We start from the raw sequence: 22752 nt of genomic DNA, 5'->3' as shown, positions 1-22752 counted from the left end.
TGTAGAAAAAAGTTATTTAATCTGTTCATTCTGTCCCAATTTCATTTTTTTGCAACACTATGTAAGTAACAAAATTATGAGGTTACAGTAATACTTCGGACCGTTTATGAAAGAAGAACATTTATAGTATTAACTTTATTAAAAAAAATGACAAAAATAATTTTAAACAATGTAAAATTATTTTGCAAAAACATGTCGATTTTTTGCTTACTTATAAACAATTAGAATAACTTTTAACCGTTACCCGTAGAAAAATTAATTTTTCATATTTAGAAAGACTGAATTTTTATACACATTTAGAAAGAAAACAATTGTCCTAGGACAATTAGGGACGAAGTTAGCCCCCCCTTTTTTTAATTCACATGTTCTTGCAAATATTTAAAATTATTTTTTGTCAATTTTTTTAATTAAATTAATAGTTAAAAAAGGGTTCAAGGCAGGTTAGTAGAGTGTGGGCCGGTTGGGCATGGGAAAATTTTGACAGCGTGGGAAAAATTTTATCTGCCACGCCCCACGCCACGCCCACCACAAAGCCACGCCCACCACAAAGCCACGCCCACCGCAAGCCACGCCCACCACAAAGCCACGCCCACCACAAAGCCACGCCCACCACAAAGCCACGCCCACAGACCAATGGTTGCCCACCGGCCAATGATTGCCCACCGACCAATGAGAAGGAAGCCTCGCCCACCCACAGCAGCGCCCATGGACCAATGAGATCAAAGTCCAGCGACCAATGAGAACTTAGCCCCAATCACCGACCAATGAGAACGAAGCCCCCGCCCAACGACCAATGGGAACACAGCCAGGCCCACCTACGTCACAAACCCTCGCCTTCCAAGATGGCCTCCTCTTTATTTCGTTTATCGCAAAATATACAGGGTGTAGTCAGAAAGCCAAATAAGACACTTATCCATGAAGCACCTATCTGCCATCTGCGTTGTTATTGGTTCGTTTATTACATGTAAGACATTAAACGAAAGAGGAGCAATCACAAAGACATTAGCAAAAGAGCATTAGAGCATGTCTCCGACCTGACTGATCATATATTGTTGGAAAGAGGAAGGCATGTTACCATATAAACAAAGATGTCAGCAATGACAAAACGGCACTATATCATATCTTCGTGTCTATTGGTCCAATTCGTGTGAATATGGTCTCGTTGGGAAAAAGAGGGGATATTGAATATGTTAACATAAAAACAAAGATGTCAGCAATGCCAAAACGACACTAGATCTTCGTTGCTATTGATTTTAGCGTAACAGCCGTTGAAGGAAAGGAGAAACATGGCAACACTGCTAAAACTGTAATATATTTGTTGCTATTGGAGATATTTTGACCTGTCAACTTAATGGGGATTCCACGTCTATCACAGTTCTCTAATCATGCCACCTGTCGGCTGCAACATGTAACTATGCCCAAGCCATCTAGAAGAACGTATACCATTTTTACAGTACGATCATCAAACATCCTAGATCTCTCTCCAATCATACATTCCTACAATGAACATATACCATTCATACGCTGTGGCCAAACCAGCAAACATCTCATGTACAAGTCTTTTCAGAAAAATGTGTATTATTTTTTTTATGTAATTGACTGAATAGTTGCATACAATATTTTATCTACGGCAAGTGGGTAGTATTAATTTTACAGTTTGATATTAAACATCTGCGATAAGAATATATGAGGGCCATAGACGGTTCTTTAATAGCCATCAGACAACAATTTCCCCTGATCATGTTTATAAAACATACGGAATGCACTGTATATACTAACCCAAGCTGACAACATACTTTGCAGATATGGATTACGATCAGCTTATAGGTTTATGTACAATTCCCTTCGTAAAGGTACATATAGACGTGCATCCGTGCGGGTTAAAAGTCGACCGTCCTTTTTATACTCCAAAAGGAGGACCATATTTAAAGGTATTATGTATCAGATATATTGAGAAAAAAATTATATACACCTAGAGTATACCTAGGTAGAAAAAAACTTTTGTTAATGTATAAAGACATATCTAACAGTATTGTCGTAAAGAAAAAGCACGTCGTAAAGGTCGTCACGTTAAAGCTAACATAGCTCGTGCTGATTTTTTTTTTTCAAGGATAATCTGAAACAAAGGTTACTCGTGTTGATTTCCAAGGCACCCATGAGGTACAACACATACCTCGTTGGTGTTTTATCGTGGACACCATCCCCTAGAGGCCTACAACCACCAAATTTCCTCAGAGGAATCAAATGTGATTCAATATATATATATATTTGTGATAGCATAGAACAAGCGATTGTTGCCCCACCTTCTAGTAAGTAACGAGCAAAGCTGTAATGATGTTACAAAATCACAAAGTGGTTCATAGCTGAAAACTGTTTATTGTATTTTAAAATACCGGAAATGGTTCAGCAGGCATCTTTTTATTAACATTATTTATAGTACATTTTTATAACGAATATCTTTTAGTGACCTTAACTGAACATCTTTTTTAAACATACAGGAAATGGTTCAGCAGACATCTTTTTATGATCTGATTGCCATCTTTTATAATGAGTGGCTACACGAGCAACGGACGTAACCAGAACGGCTCATTAATTTGCCAGTGGGCTATATATCAGATATCTTTTAATGGTCTTAACTGAACATCTTTTAACGATTTTTAATCATGTAGGACAAACGACAACTCACTACAACTTTTTAGTAACCCACTTTTCAGTGTGACAGACGATCGGTTGTATCGCAGAGGAAAAAGCATCCACTGTTGACAAAACAAAAAGTAATCTATTAATATATAACTTACTAATTAAAAATGTTGATTGTGAGTGTTAAACAGGTATAGTGTTAAAAAAATAAAAAAGCTGAGTCTGGGCTATAGTTTAAATTTTAAGTTTTTTATAACCATAAGGTACGGATGTAAAATCTTCAAAAAATTTTCTTTTTGCTGAGTTTGGTCTATATTTTTTTTCAAGGGTTTTTGTGATAACACAATGATCCTGTGTCCTTTGTATTTGTTTAGTCACCACAGAAACAGGGTCAGACTTCATAAGTACCATCTTCTTAATGGTATCGAAATTAACTAATTTAGATGCCTCATAATTTAGACAAATACCTTTAACCTTACAACAAATTTTTTCTTCACCGTTAGGCAAAGTGTATTTATATGCGTAATTTTTAGGCCCTCCAGAAACGAACTCTGAAATATACCCCCCACCCAACTCATCAGTTAAGTCACCTATACACTCACCTATTGGGAGATCAGGTAAGCCAGCCTTGGAAAGGTAAATAGACGAATCTGTGTCGTAATATTTTGCCCGAGACCCAATAATCTCCAGATAAGAGTACAATTTGAGACGAGCCAGAGCCGTAACGTATGATGCCAGAACAACATTAACTGCTGACGACATTGAGTACGCCTCCTTCACATACTCCCACGTAACAACCAGTGTGTCCTCATTTACAGGGATCACCGTATTAACCTGAATGGATGGATTAATCAACATAGCAAAAAATTCTCCAGGCTTGTTTATTATGGATGTTTTAGGGAGGTTCTCTCGCTGAGCGAACTTACCCCAGAAAGAATTGAGCATAAGCTTAGCCAACGACCTCAGACCAGGGTTCTCCGTTATGTCGGAAAACTCCAGCCTGACATCCTCCCTCTGAAGAAACTCCTCGATGTACCGGCTCTTTTCCTCATCCGATACACATCCTCGCGGCCACCCTGAAGCTTGTTGTTTCACTTTGATAAATTTGTTCATCATATCGGAAAAAAGACCTTTCTGAGATTTCGATAACTGTAAAGTATCATAGGACCATATCTCATAGGTCTCAAGTATTTTATAACCCTTTGATAAAGCTTTCACTACCTCCTCAATCACCCAAGTACCTGTTAGAGCCCGTTCATCATTCGAATGCTCACACTCTTCTTCCGCAAAGTCCTCTCCACACTTTCGGCATAAAACGAACATACATTTACTGTTCATCTTGGTAGGAAGAACAGGATGATAGAGGTTTGTAGGAGGAAGCACTTTACACTTTATTAATCCAGATAACTCAGTAATGTCTACAGCAGTGCATTCCTGTCCAATATATATTTTCTTTGGATGTCCGATTGGGAACTTTCCGTACTTGCATACCCACGGATAAAGCGAACAAACATCAACGTATTTAATTTTTTCACCATCTTTACACTTGTAATACTCTACAGTATTGCCTGTACGACCACCATATAAAGCATCTCTAGGATTCAAAGGTAAACTAGCCATAAGAGGATGCCCCTCGGTATATGCCTTTATCTCGGCCGTCAGCATTTTACGGAATTGACATTCCCACATTTCAACCACCTCATATCCTATTGATCTGAGATGCTTAACTTTAGCAATTGTTTTATCATGACGATTTTCCATACAATCTGAAGGATCGTCATGAAGGGGTGCAGTTCTATCTGTAGGGTAACAAGTAGGACAACCGTGATAATAACAACCTTGAAATTCAAAGACGGTCTTTTCGTAAAGACCGTCCACCCTACAATTTCCAATAAGAGCTTCAGGTCCCCTGGCGGCATGCTGAATTTTAATACAGCGTTGCTTCTCTTCCCACAATAACCACTGCAAAGCTATTTTCGACTGATTATCTTTAAAACGATAGCCACCTTTTGGAATAAGGGCTATTGTGTTTGGTTGTAAGAAATTACGCCTGAATACCTTGTTACACGTCGATGCAACAGTTGTTGCCTCGAAAAACGGACAGACATTTGAAGTATCCATCAACTGTTTTCTGAAAGTGAGACAAGCCTTAGTCAAAATCTCAACATCGCTAATACAATATTCAACAATTTCCTTTTGAAAATCAAAAACGTATCCCTCATCTACTCTTTCAGCGTGCCACGCGATCAGCTTGTCACGTGCATCATCTTTTAAATTATCGGGATCGTAAAATTTTAGATCAGGCATAGGTCCAACATAAGATTGATTTTCCTCTCTGTTAAACAAATGTGGAAAATATCCCTTTTTCAACTCTGTCAACCCAAAAGCTTTAGGTAGAGCAGACAACGCCATTGGAAAGTAATTAAGACTATCGAGAAAACGAACGTTACCAACAGCCATTGACACCAACTTTGTACCACGCATAATGAGATCAGGGGTTAAATCAGTCTTTGTTAAAATATAATTTAAAATAAATTGATGGTCGAAGCCTCCTCCATTGTGAGCTAACACGACAACATTCTTGAATTTTTTTCTAATTTGCAAAATATGATTCATAAAAAGACTTATTACGTCAAGACCCCTCAAAATCTTTTGGCGAAATCCACAAGATTGACAGAAAACTAATTTCATCTCAGGGAGACATTTGTAACAACGTTGATTAAATACACAGAGATTTGGTTCTTGAAGAAGCGAACCATCAGCCAATATCTTTTCCTGACTAGTTTCCAAATCATAAAATATAAATAGAAAATCGCTTGATGGAGGAAGACCAGAATCGGGCTGTATGTAACAAAGATGATCTGACGGACAATTTTTCTTACAAGTTTTACAGAAGACCTCACCACAGACATGACTTTTGGTGTAGATCTTGTAACAGGTCTTACACCTTTTGATTTTATCGCATACCGAACCAACATGAGCATTGAAACATGCCTTACCGTAGAAGTTTCGACCACATTGATCGCAGGGTATTTTCACGCAATCTTTGGAACAAGCTGGTGAACGACGACAAGCAAAACATGTACCACCACATCTGTGGTCGTTTTTGTTGTTAAACGGCTGGTGGCACTCCTCACAATAATATCGACAGCAAAAAGCAGCTGTCAAAGAAGTGATCACGTTAAAGTGTCCTTCATGATACAAAAGATTTAACGCTGGACCATTAGTGTTACCACAGAACATAACGTCACGACCCTTGCTACCATAACTATACACCACAATTTTGTAATCTGTGAGGTGTCCCTGAAACTGTTGTAGTTCGGGTATTCCGGCCCCTCCGACAGGAATTGTTACATTAGCGGCTTCAATCAGTTGATGGGCTCTTTGTCCTTGTATTTTTCCAACATCTTGACGTACCTTCTTCCATTCTTGGTCCTTATCTACGTGAGCTTTTGCAACCACAAGAGCACGAGGTAAACAAAGATTATCCTTGTTTTTAATAACAACAGTTCCTCGCCTTTTCAAACACTCCTCGTTAAAGGAGTTATAAGCTCTTCCTCTCGGACCACCTTTTCCCGCGGGCAGTTTTACCGTCGTAATACCCAAACAAAATGTTTCGGTATTGAGGCCGGTGCTATTACTCTGATATATGGAACTAATCTTATCCCATATATCATCAACGGTCACTTCACAGGCAGGCTTGAACCTCATCCAACCCTGACCTCTGGCAAAGTCTTTCGAGCAAAAAGTGAAACCGACCTGATCGGTTGGTTCCAAACCTTCTGTTCCCTTAAGTACAATCTCCTCGATGGCCTTTTTTACCCATCCCACAGGTTCCTCACTCTGCGGCACATCCCTGATTTTAAATTCCAGAGTTCGTCCCTGGAGGCCAAATTTACGAATTTTCTTAAATGTATCTTTAGTGACTAAGAATTTGTTCATGTTTTCGTTATTAAAGGATGAGAAATACGAATTTTCTTAAATGTATCTTTAGTGACTAAGAATTTGTTCATGTTTTCGTTATTAAAGGATGAGAAATACGAATTTTCTTAAATGTATCTTTAGTGACTAAGAATGTGTTCATGTTTTCGTTATTAAAAAAAAAAAACTGACCAAATCAAACAACACTAAGTAATAACATAATAATAAATATTCAAAACTTAGAATTCAAAAAAATTAGAACCCAAACACTAAATATGTTTTAAAAATTTCAAAAAAAAAATTGTTTTCGACAAAATCAAAGTTTGCCACTCAACAGAGCACACTTCTGAACGATATAAAACTCACCAGAGCACACGTCTGAACGCTAGGAATATCTGAAACAGAATGAAGAAAATGCCGTAATGTAAGGTATTAAATATACTTCTAGTCGGACGGAAAACTAAATGTTATTATGTTATGCTCAAAAGGCCCCTGCAAAGTGTAGATTTGTGCTTGTTCTTCCATAAGAATCAATGTAAAAGTGCTGCATTTAAGACATTTATTGAACTTGGATACATTTTTCAAGGAAGTATCAGTACTACCAACATAAAAAGAAGCAGTACGGCCAACTTAGAACAAATATTACCAGAAAGTAAAAGATACTTTGTGATGATTAGATTGGAGCAGGCACATAAAATTATAAGTCGACTCATTCATAGTTAATTCTTCATTATTCTATCACAAGAAGGATTCATGGTTAGGAATTGAAAGTGGGTTTCATATAATTCTTCTTCCTGGTCTAGTTACGAAAATATTTGAAAAATGGGCAACATAATTATGATAGATGTCAGCTACTTAGCGAAAGATGTGGAAAATGTATGAAGAGAACCGATATACATATATCGAGATATGATGAATAAACACGACATTGAAAACTGTTCAGTTAGATTTGCATAACATTTCGGCGAGAAAACTCCCGCCACTTTCATCACTAACACACTCGATAACACAATAAGTTTTCATTCTTCGAATAACCGTCAAAGCAGGCACAGCAGTTGCTCCAGTATGAAACAGTACATTCAGTTAAACTTGATTAAGACATGTATCGAGCAAGAATTTATCCGAACCAGCTACGCAGGCGCGTGTTTACCGGCTAGTTTAATATTTCATGAAGTTGCCAGCCAGTATGGGATAAAGACAGAGGTGGTAGTAGGTGCAAAGTTCTACTCAAATGGAATTGTAATTACGCCCCATTTCTGGAATGAACATACGAACTAGTATACGGCCCAACAGATGCAATTACAAAACATCATCTACCTCATCAAATAGAATTTACGATGAAAAAAGGAATGTTATGTGTAAAAGCGGCGAAGACATAAAAATGTAGAATATTTATTATGATTTTCAGAAAAGCAAATCGACGACTGCCTATTTTAAAGAGGCTCCTGCAGGTCTGCTGGAAATACGAAAAAATATTTTTATTACTGTAGCAAAGATACTTAGGAAAAAATAAATAAATTTTTGAAGTAATTGTTTTTTATATACAACTCAGTTATTGACAATGACCTACTTAGCTATAAAACAAATAATTAAAGAATTAGGTTATATTGTTACAAACAATATATCACTTGTTAATAGGAAGTACGTCATTGATGCTTGTAGCAAAAAGGTTGTTGAGCGCAAAGAAAGTGTGATAGCAGAGAAAGAGAGAGAGATAGAGAGAGTTAGGTGCTGACACGTTCTGTCACGTTCTGTTAGGTGCTGACACGTTCTGTCACGTTATTTTACGTCACGTTCTGTCACGTTCTGTCACGTTCTGTTGAGTACTGTCACGTGATTTACGTCATTCACGTAACGCTCTGTTAGTTACTGTCACGTTCTGTTAGTTACTTAAGTACGTCATTGATGCTTGTAGCAAAAAGGTTGTTGAGCGCAAAGAAAGTGTGATAGCAGAGAAAGAGAGAGAGAGATAGAGAGAGTTAGGTGCTGACACGTTCTGTCACGTTCTGTTAGGTGCTGACACGTTCTGTCACGTTATTTTACGTCACGTTCTGTCACGTTCTGTCACGTTCTGTTGAGTACTGTCACGTGATTTACGTCATTCACGTAACGCTCTGTTAGTTACTGTCACGTTCTGTTAGTTACTTAAGTACGTCATTGATGCTTGTAGCAAAAAGGTTGTTGAGCGCAAAGAAAGTGTGATAGCAGAGAAAGAGAGAGAGAGATAGAGAGAGTTAGGTGCTGACACGTTCTGTCACGTTCTGTTAGGTGCTGACACGTTCTGTCACGTTATTTTACGTCACGTTCTGTCACGTTCTGTCACGTTAATACGTGACAGAACTAACATATCTGTCATACTATGCAAGTCAGATGCTAGTCAGATGCAAGTCAGATGTATGCCAGATGCATGTTAGCTATATGTCAGATGCGAGTTAGCGGATATAGATAAAGGTGTTAACTAGAGAAACGGCATTCAGATACAAGAAAATTAACGGTGAACATCGTGTCAAGCAGCTTGCTAAGTTATTAAAAAAAGTATAATTCACTCAAAATAATAATGCAACGTGAACAACAACTCAAAACAGTTTTAACACCTAGTACTGAACCTCTTGGAGAACTAAACAATTATCTGAAAACTTCACATCAGACAGAGAAGCATGAAGAGACCAGCGGACACCAAAACAATCGTTTGAGAAATATGCGCCAGAAGGATGAAGAAAGCACAGATGAAGAAGAAGATGAACACCTTCAAAAATATTGGCATCATTCACCAGACCTTGATAGAGCTTATGGTCCACACTATGTTTGGAAAACTGATAAATGGCTAATGGGTGATATGGAAATCAAATTTGCTCCTAAGAATATACTGATTAACGATAGCAAGTACAAGGCTACTTGTGGGCTATATACTATAATTTTATATGTATCCTCAAGACTTTACACCAAATGATAGCCTAAACTATAAAAAAAATATTAGAAGTCACAGGTGTTCATAGAGATTCCCTAGGATATTTGAGGCATCAAGCATTCCCGGATAAATTTAATAAGATCATAAAACCTTTGTTTAAAAATAACTCAAACATGCGTCGAAGCCCCTGTGAAAATGTTCGGAAAACTGAGAAAAAACATCGTGAGAGTGTTGAACGCTCTGACCGACAATTTAAACAGCGCACAAGCATAGATTACGAGACATCATCGTTTAACCATTATGTCGTTGGACCTCTGGATAAAAATGTTAAAATAAATCGACTAGGGCATTTAGTTTTTAATTAAAAACTGTAATAATGTACTAGCATAAAAAAAAAAAAAAAATTTAAATGAAATAATAAAATGACTCATATTGTCTCTTATTTACTAACCCAATGCATTACAAAGAGTGTCAATATATTTTTAAAAATAAAAATAAGTTGGGTCGTACATAAAATAGAAAATGCAACACGATTATTATCACACTGTTAAAAATAAATACCAGCTACGCTTGGTCGTATATAAAATATAAATGACAGCTACGCTTCATTGTATATTGTTGAAAAACAAAAGTACGGTAGAATGCGGCATAAAAAGATACTGAAATAAATCATAAAATTGTTCAGAAATATACGGACGGGTGTTGCATCATACATGCCTGAAAAAACATGAAATAACACATATTTATAATTCAAATTAGAAAATAAGAACTAAACGGTAAAATACTATTATCGTGATGCAGATAACAAGAAAAATGTGCTAAAAGAAGACGGAGTACCGCGCTAAATGTATCATAAAAAGTTACTATTCTTGAGTGCCCGGGAGTCGGCATACCACCGATTCGGGACCACATGGCGATTTTGGTGCATGAAAGTGGCCCCCGTATCGGCATACCGATTCTGAGCCACATGGCGATTCTGGTGCATGAAAGTGACCACTTAGAACTAAATAGTAAAATATGATTATCTTAATGTAAAAACCTACCTCATTTATTTATGTAACAAGGAAATATTAAAAGATGAAAAAGTACAGTAGAAATGAGTCATAAACAGCTATTATTATTTTAGGGATAAAACGTAAAATCAGTTAAAAATATTAGCGACAGATACATCCTACGATATGATAAAAACAAGTAATAAAATTACTATAATAAATCACATTGAATATAAGAATAAAATCACCTATAGTACACACATTTTATTGTAAGAGAAGTATATATAGATACAAGAATCATAAATACTTAGAAGACCTGCAAACAAGTTGGGAAGAGAGAATTAAAACCAGTATTACCCATAGATGAAAGGAAACACATGTACATCCAAATTATTTAACAAAAATAGCAAACCAATAAATTCATAAAAACCATATGTAAAATAAACAGCAAAATCTCTTACCTTAATTGAATATTTTCCACTGAACACTGCAACTATACTGTAGAAACTGTCAGATGTCGACTGTGGTATATGCTCGTCTGTTTCAGTATTTATAGGCGAAATTCACACAGCATGAACGTGATCAAATGTTTGAATGTGTTTTGCAAAAACAAGACCTTATAGTTTTAAAAATATGTGATAACATTTACACAAATAACAACTGCGGTTACATGTTCTCATCCGACTACATCCGGACTTTTAGCATTGTGGCTTGTCATATCTTTGGAGGTTAATATTAACAAAAATAACGTCTGCACTCTTTTCTTATCAACCATACACACCCGGCATGTTAACAAACAACTTAAAATATTTTTGTAAATATTTCAAATTATTCGATTTTTCATAATTTTGTACAAATATTTGTATCTTTGGAACGGATAATCAGAAATCAATGTATGACCCATCAAATTAAAGGATTTTGAATGACGAATTACGTTGTGATGTCTGTTTTAACACAATGTTCTGTATAAGGCCTTTTTTTGTACCATATAAGTACATTTTGTGTCAATATAGTACATTGAGAATTTGTAGTTTTTTGTCGTTTTCAGCCATAAATAATGACCGTAACACACTTGGTCAGTGATTTTCTTAATATACATGAAAAGACCTTTCTAATGATATATTGCACGGGGCACTTGGTGCAAAATTGAGCGAATTAGGATTTGCTAGAGATCAAACTGCGATAAGAGATTTTTCTATGCTAATGGCTTTGTTTTAACGTCAATAACAATAAATAAGCATTTACAGCTCAACCAAGTTATCCCTTAGGCCGTTATGGCAATGTACCATGTATCTTCGGAACGGATAATCAGAAATCAATGTGTGACCCATCAAATTAAAGGATTTTGAATGATGAATTACGTTGCGGTGTCTGTTTTAACGCCATGTCATGTATAACGCCCTTTGGACACATTATCGTTTATTATTTGCCTGATATGTCGAATCTTATCATGTAGCACCTCAAATTACAGGGTTTTGAATGACAAATTACGTTGTGATGTCGGTTTTAACAACATGTCATGTATAACGCCTTTTTGACACATTATCGTTTATTATTTGCCTGATATGTCGAATCTTATCATGTAGCACCTCAAATTACAGGGTTTTGAATGACAAATTACGTTGTGATGTCGGTTTTAACAACATGTCACATATAACGCCTTTTTGACCCTCTATCTTATATTATTTGCCTGATATGTCGAATCTTATCATGTAGCACCTCAAATTACAGGGTTTTGAATGACAAATTACGTTGTGATGTCGGTTTTAACAACATGTCATGTATAACGCCTTTTTGACACATTATCGTTTATTATTTGCCTGATATGTCGAATCTTATCATGTAGCACCTCAAATTACAGGGTTTTGAATGACAAATTACGTTGTGATGTCGGTTTTAACAACATGTCACATATAACGCCTTTTTGACCCTCTATCTTATATTATTTGCCTGATATGTCGAATCTTATCATGTAGCACCTCAAATTACAGGGTTTTGAATGACAAATTACGTTGTGATGTCGGTTTTAACAACATGTCATGTATAACGCCTTTTTGACACATTATCGTTTATTATTTGCCTGATATGTCGAATCTTATCATGTAGCACCTCAAATTACAGGGTTTTGAATGACAAATTACGTTGTGATGTCGGTTTTAACAACATGTCACATATAACGCCTTTTTGACCCTCTATCTTATATTATTTGCCTGATATGTTGAATCTTATCATGTAGCACCTCAAATTACAGGATTTTGAATGACAAATTACGTTAAGATGTTTGTTTTAACAACCTGTTATGTATAAGGCCTCTTTGGCACTCTATCATATGCTTTATGTGATTATTTATAAATTGATTCTTATATTATGGATCAGTGTATTGTTGTATGCAAACAAGGATGGATGTGTTTTTTAATGTGTGTGCTACTGCTGCGTTGCATGGCAACAGCAGATACCTTTTCCTTTTTAAGGTTTTTTTTAACCGCATAAGTGAGTGGATAAATGAAAAAAGTTTTATTTTTATCATTTCTTTATCTCTTCATTCATTTTATTATACCCCATATTTCTATTGGGCGATATCAAATAGGATTAATAACCATGGCAGTTTCATGCATCTTTATGTATTGTCATTGTAAGCTACACCATCTATTATTTACAAGTATATTAAACGTGTAAGAAATAAGACAAGATATATTTTATATAAATTTATTATGGATATCTAAACATTACATTATAATTCATTAAGCCGTGATTAATACATTTGCTTTTTAAAAAAAGCCGTTCAGATTCTTCGTTGGAGCAGAACGCAGTGAATTCATTATTTTTCTTTATGTGATGTATAAGTTTGCATGCATATCCTCTTCTCCGATGATTAGGTAAAGTGTATACGTATTCTAATACTCTTGGTACATCATGTTGTCCAAGTGGATCAAAGTCACGTTTCGATAAGAGTACAAATGATGCTGGTACTCCGCTGACATAAAGGATGTAGCAGGTAACTTTTGTGTTTGTCATCCATTGATCAATAAGTATATCATCTACATTTAACTGCTTAATTTTTCTGACTGCGTTCGGACCTCTGAACAACTCAATTTTTTCCATCTTGCTTCATCGAATGATTGAATGATACTGATTTTTGCTTTATTCATTCTATCATGTATCTGTGAATTTTGAAGGAGTGGGGGGAACGTCATAGTATTCTATCGTGTATCTGTGAATTTTCCATGAGTGGGGGAACGTCATAGTATTCTACAACGAAGGTTTATATATCATAAACGTTGTATACATTATTATGTTCCGTTTACGGAAGGATTAGAGCTAATAATAAACATAAAAACTAGATGGCAAATGTAGTCTCCTATATATTGAATAGACGATTATTTAACTATAAAAGTAAAATACCAACTTACATAATATTACCCTCCTTGCAGTAGATAAAATACAGTATGCGAATCGCAATACCATTTTTTTTTTGTTTGGTGATTTTCATGATACTACCCAACTTTCCGTAGAAAAGACTTGTACGTGAGATGTTTGCTGGTTTGGCCACAGCGTAAGAATGGTATATGTTCATTGTAGGAATGTATGCTTGGAGGGAGATCGAGGATGTTTGTTGGTCATACTGTAAGAATGGTATATGTTCATTGTAGGAATGTATGATTGAAACGAAGATACGATATAGTGCCGTTTTGGCAATGTCTTATTCACGTCACGTCATTCACGTTACGTCATTCACGGTAAAATATCACGTTAAAGAGGTACACTGTTAGGATGGTTTAAAGATAAATAGTCTATACCATTAGGGAATAGAGTGTAGCAGAGACCATTAGAGGCCATTAGAAACCATCAGGTCACGTTATTTACGTCGCGTGATTCACGTGACGTTATGCACGTCACGTTCTGTTAGGCACTGTCACGTTCTGTTAGGCACTATACGGAAAAGAAGAAGAAGAATTGGCAATTAATATTGAACGTTGACAGAAGAAGAATTGACAGTTGCCATCTGTGTCGCCACCGCTTTCATTTGATATCCCATACGTCAAAATCGGATCATTAGCCAAGAAGATATGTTGTAATGCCGTTTTGGCAATGTCAATTAGTTACGTGTTGCAGCTGACAGGTGGCATGATAAGATGAAGAACTGTGATAGGATGTTTGATGGTCGTACTGTAAAAATGGTATACGTTCTTCTAGATGGCTTGGGCATAGTTACATGTTGCAGCCGACAGGTGGCATGATTAGAGAACTGTGATAGACGTGGAATCCCCATTAAGTTGCCAGGTCAAAATATCTCCAATAGCAACAAATATATTACAGTTTTGGCAGTGTTGCCATGTTTCTCCTTTCCTTCAATGTCTGTTGCGCTAAAATCAATAGCAACGAAGATCTAGTGTCGTTTTGGCATTGCTGACATCTTTGTTTTTATGTTAACATATTCAATATCCCCTCTTTTTCCCAACGAGACCATATTCACACGAATTGGACCAATAGACACGAAGATATGATATAGTGCCGTTTTGTCATTGCTGACATCTTTGTTTATATGGTAACATGCCTTCCTCTTTCCAACAATATATGATCAGTCAGGTCGGAGACATGCTCTAATGCTCTTTTGCTAATGTCTTTGTGATTGCTCCTCTTTCGTTTAATGTCTTACATGTAATAAACGAACCAATAACAACGCAGATGGCAGATAGGTGCTTCATGGATAAGTGTCTTATTTGGCTTTCTGACTACACCCTGTATATTTTGCGATAAACGAAATAAAGAGGAGGCCATCTTGGAAGGCGAGGGTTTGTGACGTAGGTGGGCCTGGCTGTGTTCCCATTGGTCGTTGGGCGGGGGCTTCGTTCTCATTGGTCGGTGATTGGGGCTAAGTTCTCATTGGTCGCTGGACTTTGATCTCATTGGTCCATGGGCGCTGCTGTGGGTGGGCGAGGCTTCCTTCTCATTGGTCGGTGGGCAATCATTGGCCGGTGGGCAACCATTGGTCTGTGGGCGTGGCTTTGTGGTGGGCGTGGCTTTGTGGTGGGCGTGGCTTTGTGGTGGGCGTGGCTTGCGGTGGGCGTGGCTTTGTGGTGGGCGTGGCTTTGTGGTGGGCGTGGCGTGGGGCGTGGCAGATAAAATTTTTCCCACGCTGTCAAAATTTTCCCATGCCCAACCGGCCCACACTCTACTCAGGTTTTGTTTATATTCGATTCAGAGTTGGACTACCATCTCCATAAATTAATAGTGTTAATCTTCTTCTTTCATAAACTATCCAAAATATTACTGGAACGTCATCATTTTCTGACTTATATTGTTGCAAAAAAAATAATTTGGGATAAACAAATTAAAAAACTGTTAAACTATTGGACCAATTGCTTTGAAATTTAGGATATGATTTAAGCACCAGAAGTCTCAGCATTCCGTGTAATAGGAAGGTTGTAAGTTAATTTTTACAAAAGTTATGAATATTTATAAAAACTCAAAATTTATGATTTATTTTGCAATTTTCTAAGCAACCAATAAGGATAGACATCTTCAACGAACGCCATATTAAAGTTTTTTATACGATTTATGACTTTATTACTCTCAAATTTGTTTAAAATGCTTAACTTTTTGGTAATATACGAAAAAAGCGAAAATTTACCGTTTTTTGATCTTTATTTGTTTATACCTATGTATATCATCAAAATCGGCTGCAGGAAACATATATAGGTTATAGGTTATTATTATAGATGTCCATACTACTCAAAAAATTTGGTTTCGCCCTGGAGGGGGTTGTGTCACCAACAGGATATTTTTTTCCCTTATTTCTCTGAACTAACAGGGAAAGATAACAGTAGGAAGGAGTATAGGGAGAAAGAGATTGCCATGACTGAAAAATTTAACGGACTGGTTTAAAGGCAGTTCCATAGTAAATATCCATCAGAGCTGAGGTAGATACAGATAGTGATGATGATATTATCCAATCTCGGATTGTGAGACGGCACTTAAAGAAGAAGGAAGGACGTAATATTAAAGTTTTTGGCATTATTTGGATGGTATTTTTCAATTTTCTTGGATAGTATTTTTTGAATTTGGATTCCCTAATTGAATGTTATTCACTTTAAAAATATAAATAAAAATTCGTCCTGATTTTTTCGCTTCTTCACTTTAATTAAACCGTGGTGTACGATTTTCGTACAGATATACATAAAATATACATTTTAATTTATTTGCATTTTATGTGGTTTATCAAGGAGTCGTAAAAATTATGCAAAAGATAACCTACCATTTACATTTGCAACGTACGAGCTGTTTTAAATGTTGCAATGTTTCGAAAACGGGCAATTTAAGGTTAAGCGGAGGAACTAAACGAATGTTTTTACAATTATCTGCTGCATTAACAGATTCGCTGTTTCCTATAAATGGGATTTTAGAAAATGGTTTATATTTTAATAACTTGGCTTCGAATGTGTACTCATTTGCATATTCACGTGATAATACAAATATACATATATAGTGCAGTCACTGAAGGTGAATATGAGCTATTACGAGTACCTCCGATTTCGTTGAACCTCCATCGATTTGCACGAAAATTGGTGAGTGGTTAGAGGATATCTCAAGGAACAAAGGTGACATGGTGCCAACTTGCGCTTTTACCTGGGGGTGGATGCCACCCCTACTCGGGGGTGAAAATTATTTTATAAAAAATAACCCCAGAATTCGATAGAGCGACAAATTATAAGCAAAATTTGTTATATAAAGTTATTAAAATAAATCAAAACTTTTTGAGTTATTAAAGATCAAAAATTTTAATTTTTAGTGAGAAAAATGCATGTTTTTAACCGATTTTTCATAAATAACTCAAAACCTATAGGTTTTTACAAAAATGTTATTATTGTCAAAATTGAGGCTAATAAAAAATCAAATAAATTCCTTACTAGAAAAACCTTTCAATGTTAACTAAAAGTGAGTTATAAGTAATTGAATGTATATTTCTTTCGTCGAGTACACAAATCTAAGTATTCAAGCTTAAATACCGGGAAAATGATGCATTTTATAACATAAACTTATTAAACATTTGTCAAAGCTCATTGAAATATCTATCAAATAAGTGCTCGAACAAGTTGATAGTATTAAAGTTTATCCACCAAAAATGTTTCAAAATGTATCTTTTAAAAAATTTTCTAAAAAATGTTATTGTTTTTTTGTAAATAACTCCGTTAAATTTTAAAGTAGCAAGTTCATCTAATAACTGGTTAAAATTTTATTCCAAGAGCTATTAAAAAACGTCAAAATAGTCATTTATACCTCTTACTTTTTTAAAAAGAAAAGGTTAAATGGCCCCGGTTACAAGGTTCTCGCAGCAAAATTGAAATTTTAAACGTTTCTATCTCGGTTATTTTTTACTCTACGAAAATAGTAAGATGGGTAAAGTATTTGCTACAGAAAAAACTAAAATTTAGTTATTTATCATTTTTTACGTATATTGAGTATTTTTGGAGTTATTATCAAAAGAAAATGAAAAGTACGATAATTCTAAAAATTCTGATTTTTTTAAATTACACCTTTTTTTCAAAAATATGCATTCTAAACCGGTCAAATTTGTTGAAATAATTAACTATGATAACATAAAGAAATTCTTGTGAGGATTACTACAAATTTTAATTTTTGCGAAAATGGCGTATGTTTAGTTTTTAACTTTTTCCTAAAAAAATCGAAAGGGTTCTCTTATTTTCATCATAACTTGCTTAATTTTGATGCTATGAACTTCTGCTGAAGCTCATTTGATAGGTATTCCGAAGTACTTTGACAAGTTTTTAACAAGTATATTCTATAAAATGCATCGTTTTCTCGTTATGTAAGCTTGAATACTTAAATTTGAGTACTCGTCGAAAAAAATATACATTCAATTACCCATAACTCACTTTAAAATAACATTAGTTTAGTTCTTTAAGTAGGGAGTGTATTAAATTTTTTATTATCTTTAATTTTGGTAATAATAGCTTTTTTACAAAAGCTTATAGTTTTTGAGTAATACGTGAAAAACAGCTTTAAAACATGCATTTTTTTAAGAAAAAATAAAATCTTTGATATTTAATAACTCAAAAAGTATTGATTTATGTTAATAACTTTATATAACAAATTTTGCTTAGAAGTTGCCCCTCTATCGATTTCTGGTATTATTTTTAATAAAAAAAATTTCACCCCCGAGAAGGGGTGGCAACCACCCCCAGGGTAAAAGCGCAAGTTAACATCATGTCACCTTTGTTCCTTGAAGTATCTTCTAACTACTTACCAATTTTAATGAAAATCGATGAATGTTCAACGAAATCGGAGGTGAAAACCTTCAGTGACTCCACTAATATAACACAAAATATAAAAAATATATATCTGTAAGAGCGTATAAAAAATGTAAAAACCCTGACTTTGTCAGCAAAGTTATTGGTTATTTCCCTCCAATTTTTCCGGTCTGTTGCCTTTTCTTTGCAATCTCTTACGTTTATTTCTGACAAGCCCTACTTTACTTCCTCCAACCATTTCTTCTTTTGACGTCCTCCTCTTTTTTCCCCATTTCTCCCTCTTTCAGTACTGTTTTAACATTTCGGTTTTCTGGCATTCTCATCATGTGACCAAGCCATCTAGCTCTTTGGGCTCGCATTTTTGCCGTAATTATTGGTTTCCATATTATGTCCTCATTATTTATTTATTTGTTCGTTTTCTCCAAATACTCTCTGTCGTCTGTATTCACGTGAAGATTTTTTTGAGCACCTTTCTATCCCAGATCTCTACTTTCTTTTCTTAGTGCTGGTTTATAATCCATGTTTTGGTGGCATACATCTTTATGTGTCTAATTATTGGCTTGTAGACTCACAGTTTACTGTTCTTGACAAATTTTTTGTTGTCAGTATTGAATTTAGTGACTTTAACAGTCTAATCGCTTTCATTAACCTTTTGTCTATCTATTTTCCTTTTGAAGAGTGCATAGCGTAGGCGGATGATCTGGTGTTACTAGGGAGAACGAAAAAATATACAGAAAACGTTTTCCAGAAATTAGAAGCAGATATTTTTTGGATTCTGCTTCAAATTTCTGGAGAACAATTTCTAGATATTTTTTTTAATCGCGCTAGTAACACCGGATTATCTGCGCACGCTATGCACGGTTTCTTTTGAAAATAGTCCTGTTAGTGCTCATATTTTATCTTCTTACGATGCGTTCTAATACAAGTAAAGGTTGAATAAATTCGTTTATAGCGGATTCCCTTGTGTTAAACCTGTACTCACTGTGAACTGCCTTGAACACCTTTTTTCCAATGTTACCCCATTTCTTGTGTTCTTAAGCGTCATTTTCATTAGCCCTTTAAGATGTGCTGGGTATTTCCAATGTTCTCATGGGCTTATCAAACATTTCTCGCATTATGGAATCATACGCCGCGCCGGTTTAAAATCGATAAATATTTTATACAACCATGTTAATTGTTTAAAATTAAAGCTCTGAAAAAAAAAAGAAAAAAAAATTATAAAAAAAATATTAAAATAAAATAAAAAGTTACTAAGAAGATCTAAACCTCCGAAGTGTTTAATCGGGTTTAGGTCTTAGCGCAGTAAAAAAAATATAAAAAAAAATATATAAAAAACAAAAGAAAAAAAACTAAATAAAAAAAATAAAAAATATAATAAAAAATATAATAAAAAAATTGTTAAAAAATATATTAATAGAAATAAATAAAACAGAGTAAAAAACTTAGTAGTAGTAATAGTTTTAAATTTAAATATTAAGCATATATTTTGTAAAAGAGAGAATTCAAAACACATTGACTGGCCAGTTGGTTGCTTAAACCAGTGCCAATAAAACACAAACACACACAAAATCGATAAATATAACATAATTAGCCCAATAAATGACCGTTTTGGAGTGTAATTTCCAGGGGCAACTCCGAATTGCATGAAAATTTGGATTAAGGTTCTACTTACCCTCCACTTCAAAGTTGAATTTGTGCCGTTGGTTGCTTTTACTTGGGGGGTGACATTTACCCCTTCTCGGGGGGTGAAAAACGCGTGTTTAAAATAAGGCCGGAAATGGATAAATTGACTTATTTTAAGTACGTTTTGTTCTATAAAGTTTTTTACGTAGTCAATACTTATCGAGTTATTTGCGATTTAAAATGTTGATTTTTCGACAAAAAAAAAACTACGTTTTCTGACCGTTTTTCCCAAATAACTCAAAAAGTATTATTTTTAGCAAAAGTGTAGCCTATAAAAAAACGGAAAAAATGGTGTAACAGTAAAGTCTACAAATTAGCAGAAGCAAAGTTGTAGCTCATGAAAAATACGTTCTTATTCGTCTAATTCCAAATCGAATATTTCAACGCGAAATCGCCGAAGAAAGAAGCATTTTTCGGGAAAACCTTGTTAACATTTTTAAAGTATCGAAAAAATGCTTATTAATTGTTTTTTACAAAAGTTTACAGCATCAAAAATAAACGAGTTACACTGAAAAAAAAAGTTGGCCCTTTTTTTGGTAAAAAAAATCGTGAAAACCTCCCTCTATTTGGCATTCTAAGTGGAATTAATCGTTTGGCTTTACCATTTATTTTAACTGTATGTGTATTGTTTATATGATCTGTAAGTTTGATTGGTTTGAAGTGCTTATTTTTGAAAACATTTGGTTTTATAGCAAAAAAAAAATTTTTTTAATTTTTGAAAAATTTTCTTTTTTTCAAAATAACTTAAAAAGTATTAGTGATAAGAAAAATCTTAGAGTAAAAAAATGTAGGTTTTGCTATTATAAATATGCTAGTTTCATTTTATTTCTCCGTCAGACAAAAATTGGTTAAGATATGGCTGTTCAAAATTTGCATACACTCATGATTAATGACCCATTCAAGCTTTCTAAATTATAACCCTTTCAAAAATAAACACTTTAAACCGGTGAGACTGACAGATCATATAAAAAATAGATAGGTAAGTAAATTGTTTGTAAAGCGGCAGCGATTAATTTCATTTGGGGAGCTAAAAACGGCGAGACTTTTATGATTTTTTACAAAAAAAAAGAGGGCCAACTTTATTTTGAGCGTAACTCGCTTATTTTTAATGCTAAAACTTTTGTTAACAATTAAAACAAAGCTTTTTTCCGCAAATCGCCAGGAAATTTTGACATTCCTGTCAAAATTTCTTGAAGAAAAAGTCAGGACTTCCTTACTGTAAGGAAATGTCATTTCCTTACTGTAAGGAAATGATATTTCCGTACAGTTGTTAGTGTTACATATAGTAACATAATATTCCTCAATACGTTTCCATAGTAACCCAAGTAATTTTATTAGGAATTTCAAAGCACCATTTATTTGGGAATAAAATTATCGCGTTTTTTTTAAATCAATCAATATCTGTCGAATTTTAAACGATTTGCGGAAAAATAGTATGTTTACCTCGTAGGAAAAGCCACATTCCTGGACTCTGTGTTGCTAAGTCTCGGCTTGCGCCTCGACTTAGCAATCTTCACAGTCGTCCAGGAATGTTAAGCTTTTCCTACCCGGTAAACAATGTACTATTTCTAACACTTTAAAAAAGTTTAAATGGGTTTTTCCTGAAAAGTGCTTAATTTTTCGGTGATTTCACCTTGAAATATTCGATTTGGAATTAGACGAATAAGAACGTATTTTTCATGAGCTACAACTTTGTTTTTATTTGATTGATTACTGATACACCATTTTTTTGGGCTCTTTATAAGCTACACTTTTGCTAAGGATATTTTTTTCGATAAAATATTTACTTTTTGAGTTATTTGCGAAAAACCGTCTGAAAACGTAGTTTTTTTGTCGAAAAATCAACATTTTCAATGGCAAATAACTCGAAAAGTATTGACTTACGTAAAAAACTCTATAGAACAAAAGTTGCTTAGAATCAGTCAATTTGTCCATTTCCGGTCTTATCTTGAACGTATGTTTTTTCACCACCGAGAAGGGGTGACTGTCACCCCTCCCCCCAAGTAAAAGCAACCAACGGCACAATTTCAACTTAGAAGTGGAGGGTAAGTAGAATCTAAATCTAAATTTTCATGCAATTTGGAGTTGCCCCTGATTATTTCATTCATAGGAGATTCTGACCAATAGAAAGCTACAGACATGCAAATTAAGGTGATAATTTTTGATAATCTCCCGTCGTTAAGCATATTACGTCAGATGCCCTTCGTTGCTACGAAAAAATACATTCAGTGACATTAATGACAAATGTTTTAAAAATTATAAAAGTGATGACTTTCAACCGTCAAATACATATTTATAACAACTGTGTGTCTAATTTCACTAATTGGTACTTACATGT

The 22752-nt window shown here is 34.8% G+C and overlaps 2 protein-coding genes across 3 annotated transcripts; one reads left to right on the top strand and one right to left on the bottom strand.

Annotated features, from left to right (window-relative positions):
- Window positions 1–263: 263 nt before the first annotated feature.
- Window positions 264–11451, bottom strand: LOC126882440 (uncharacterized). The gene is made up of 2 exons (XM_050647403.1): window positions 10923–11451; window positions 264–6956 (listed from the first exon to the last, which is right to left on the bottom strand). Exon 2 carries the CDS (start codon window positions 6580–6582, stop codon window positions 2875–2877), a length of 3708 nt encoding a protein of 1235 aa, XP_050503360.1. The 5' UTR covers window positions 6583–6956; window positions 10923–11451; the 3' UTR covers window positions 264–2874.
- On the top strand, window positions 6956–9685 carry LOC126882442 (uncharacterized). Of its 2 annotated transcripts, none has more exons than XM_050647406.1 (2): window positions 6956–8230; window positions 8739–9685. In XM_050647406.1, exon 2 carries the CDS (start codon window positions 9119–9121, stop codon window positions 9509–9511), a length of 393 nt encoding a protein of 130 aa, XP_050503363.1. In that variant the 5' UTR covers window positions 6956–8230; window positions 8739–9118; the 3' UTR covers window positions 9512–9685. The 2 variants fall into 2 exon arrangements, with proteins under 2 accessions (XP_050503363.1, XP_050503362.1); XM_050647405.1 differs by having other exon boundaries at window positions 8484–9685.
- Window positions 11452–22752: the final 11301 nt, after the last annotated feature.

The sequence above is a fragment of the Diabrotica virgifera genome, chromosome 3 (genome assembly GCF_917563875.1).
Source record: "Diabrotica virgifera virgifera chromosome 3, PGI_DIABVI_V3a".
In the NCBI taxonomy this organism is placed as follows: Eukaryota; Metazoa; Arthropoda; class Insecta; order Coleoptera; family Chrysomelidae; genus Diabrotica; species Diabrotica virgifera.
The sequence above is the reverse complement of the archived record's forward strand: the minus strand, read 5'-3'. Positions and strand labels throughout refer to the sequence as shown.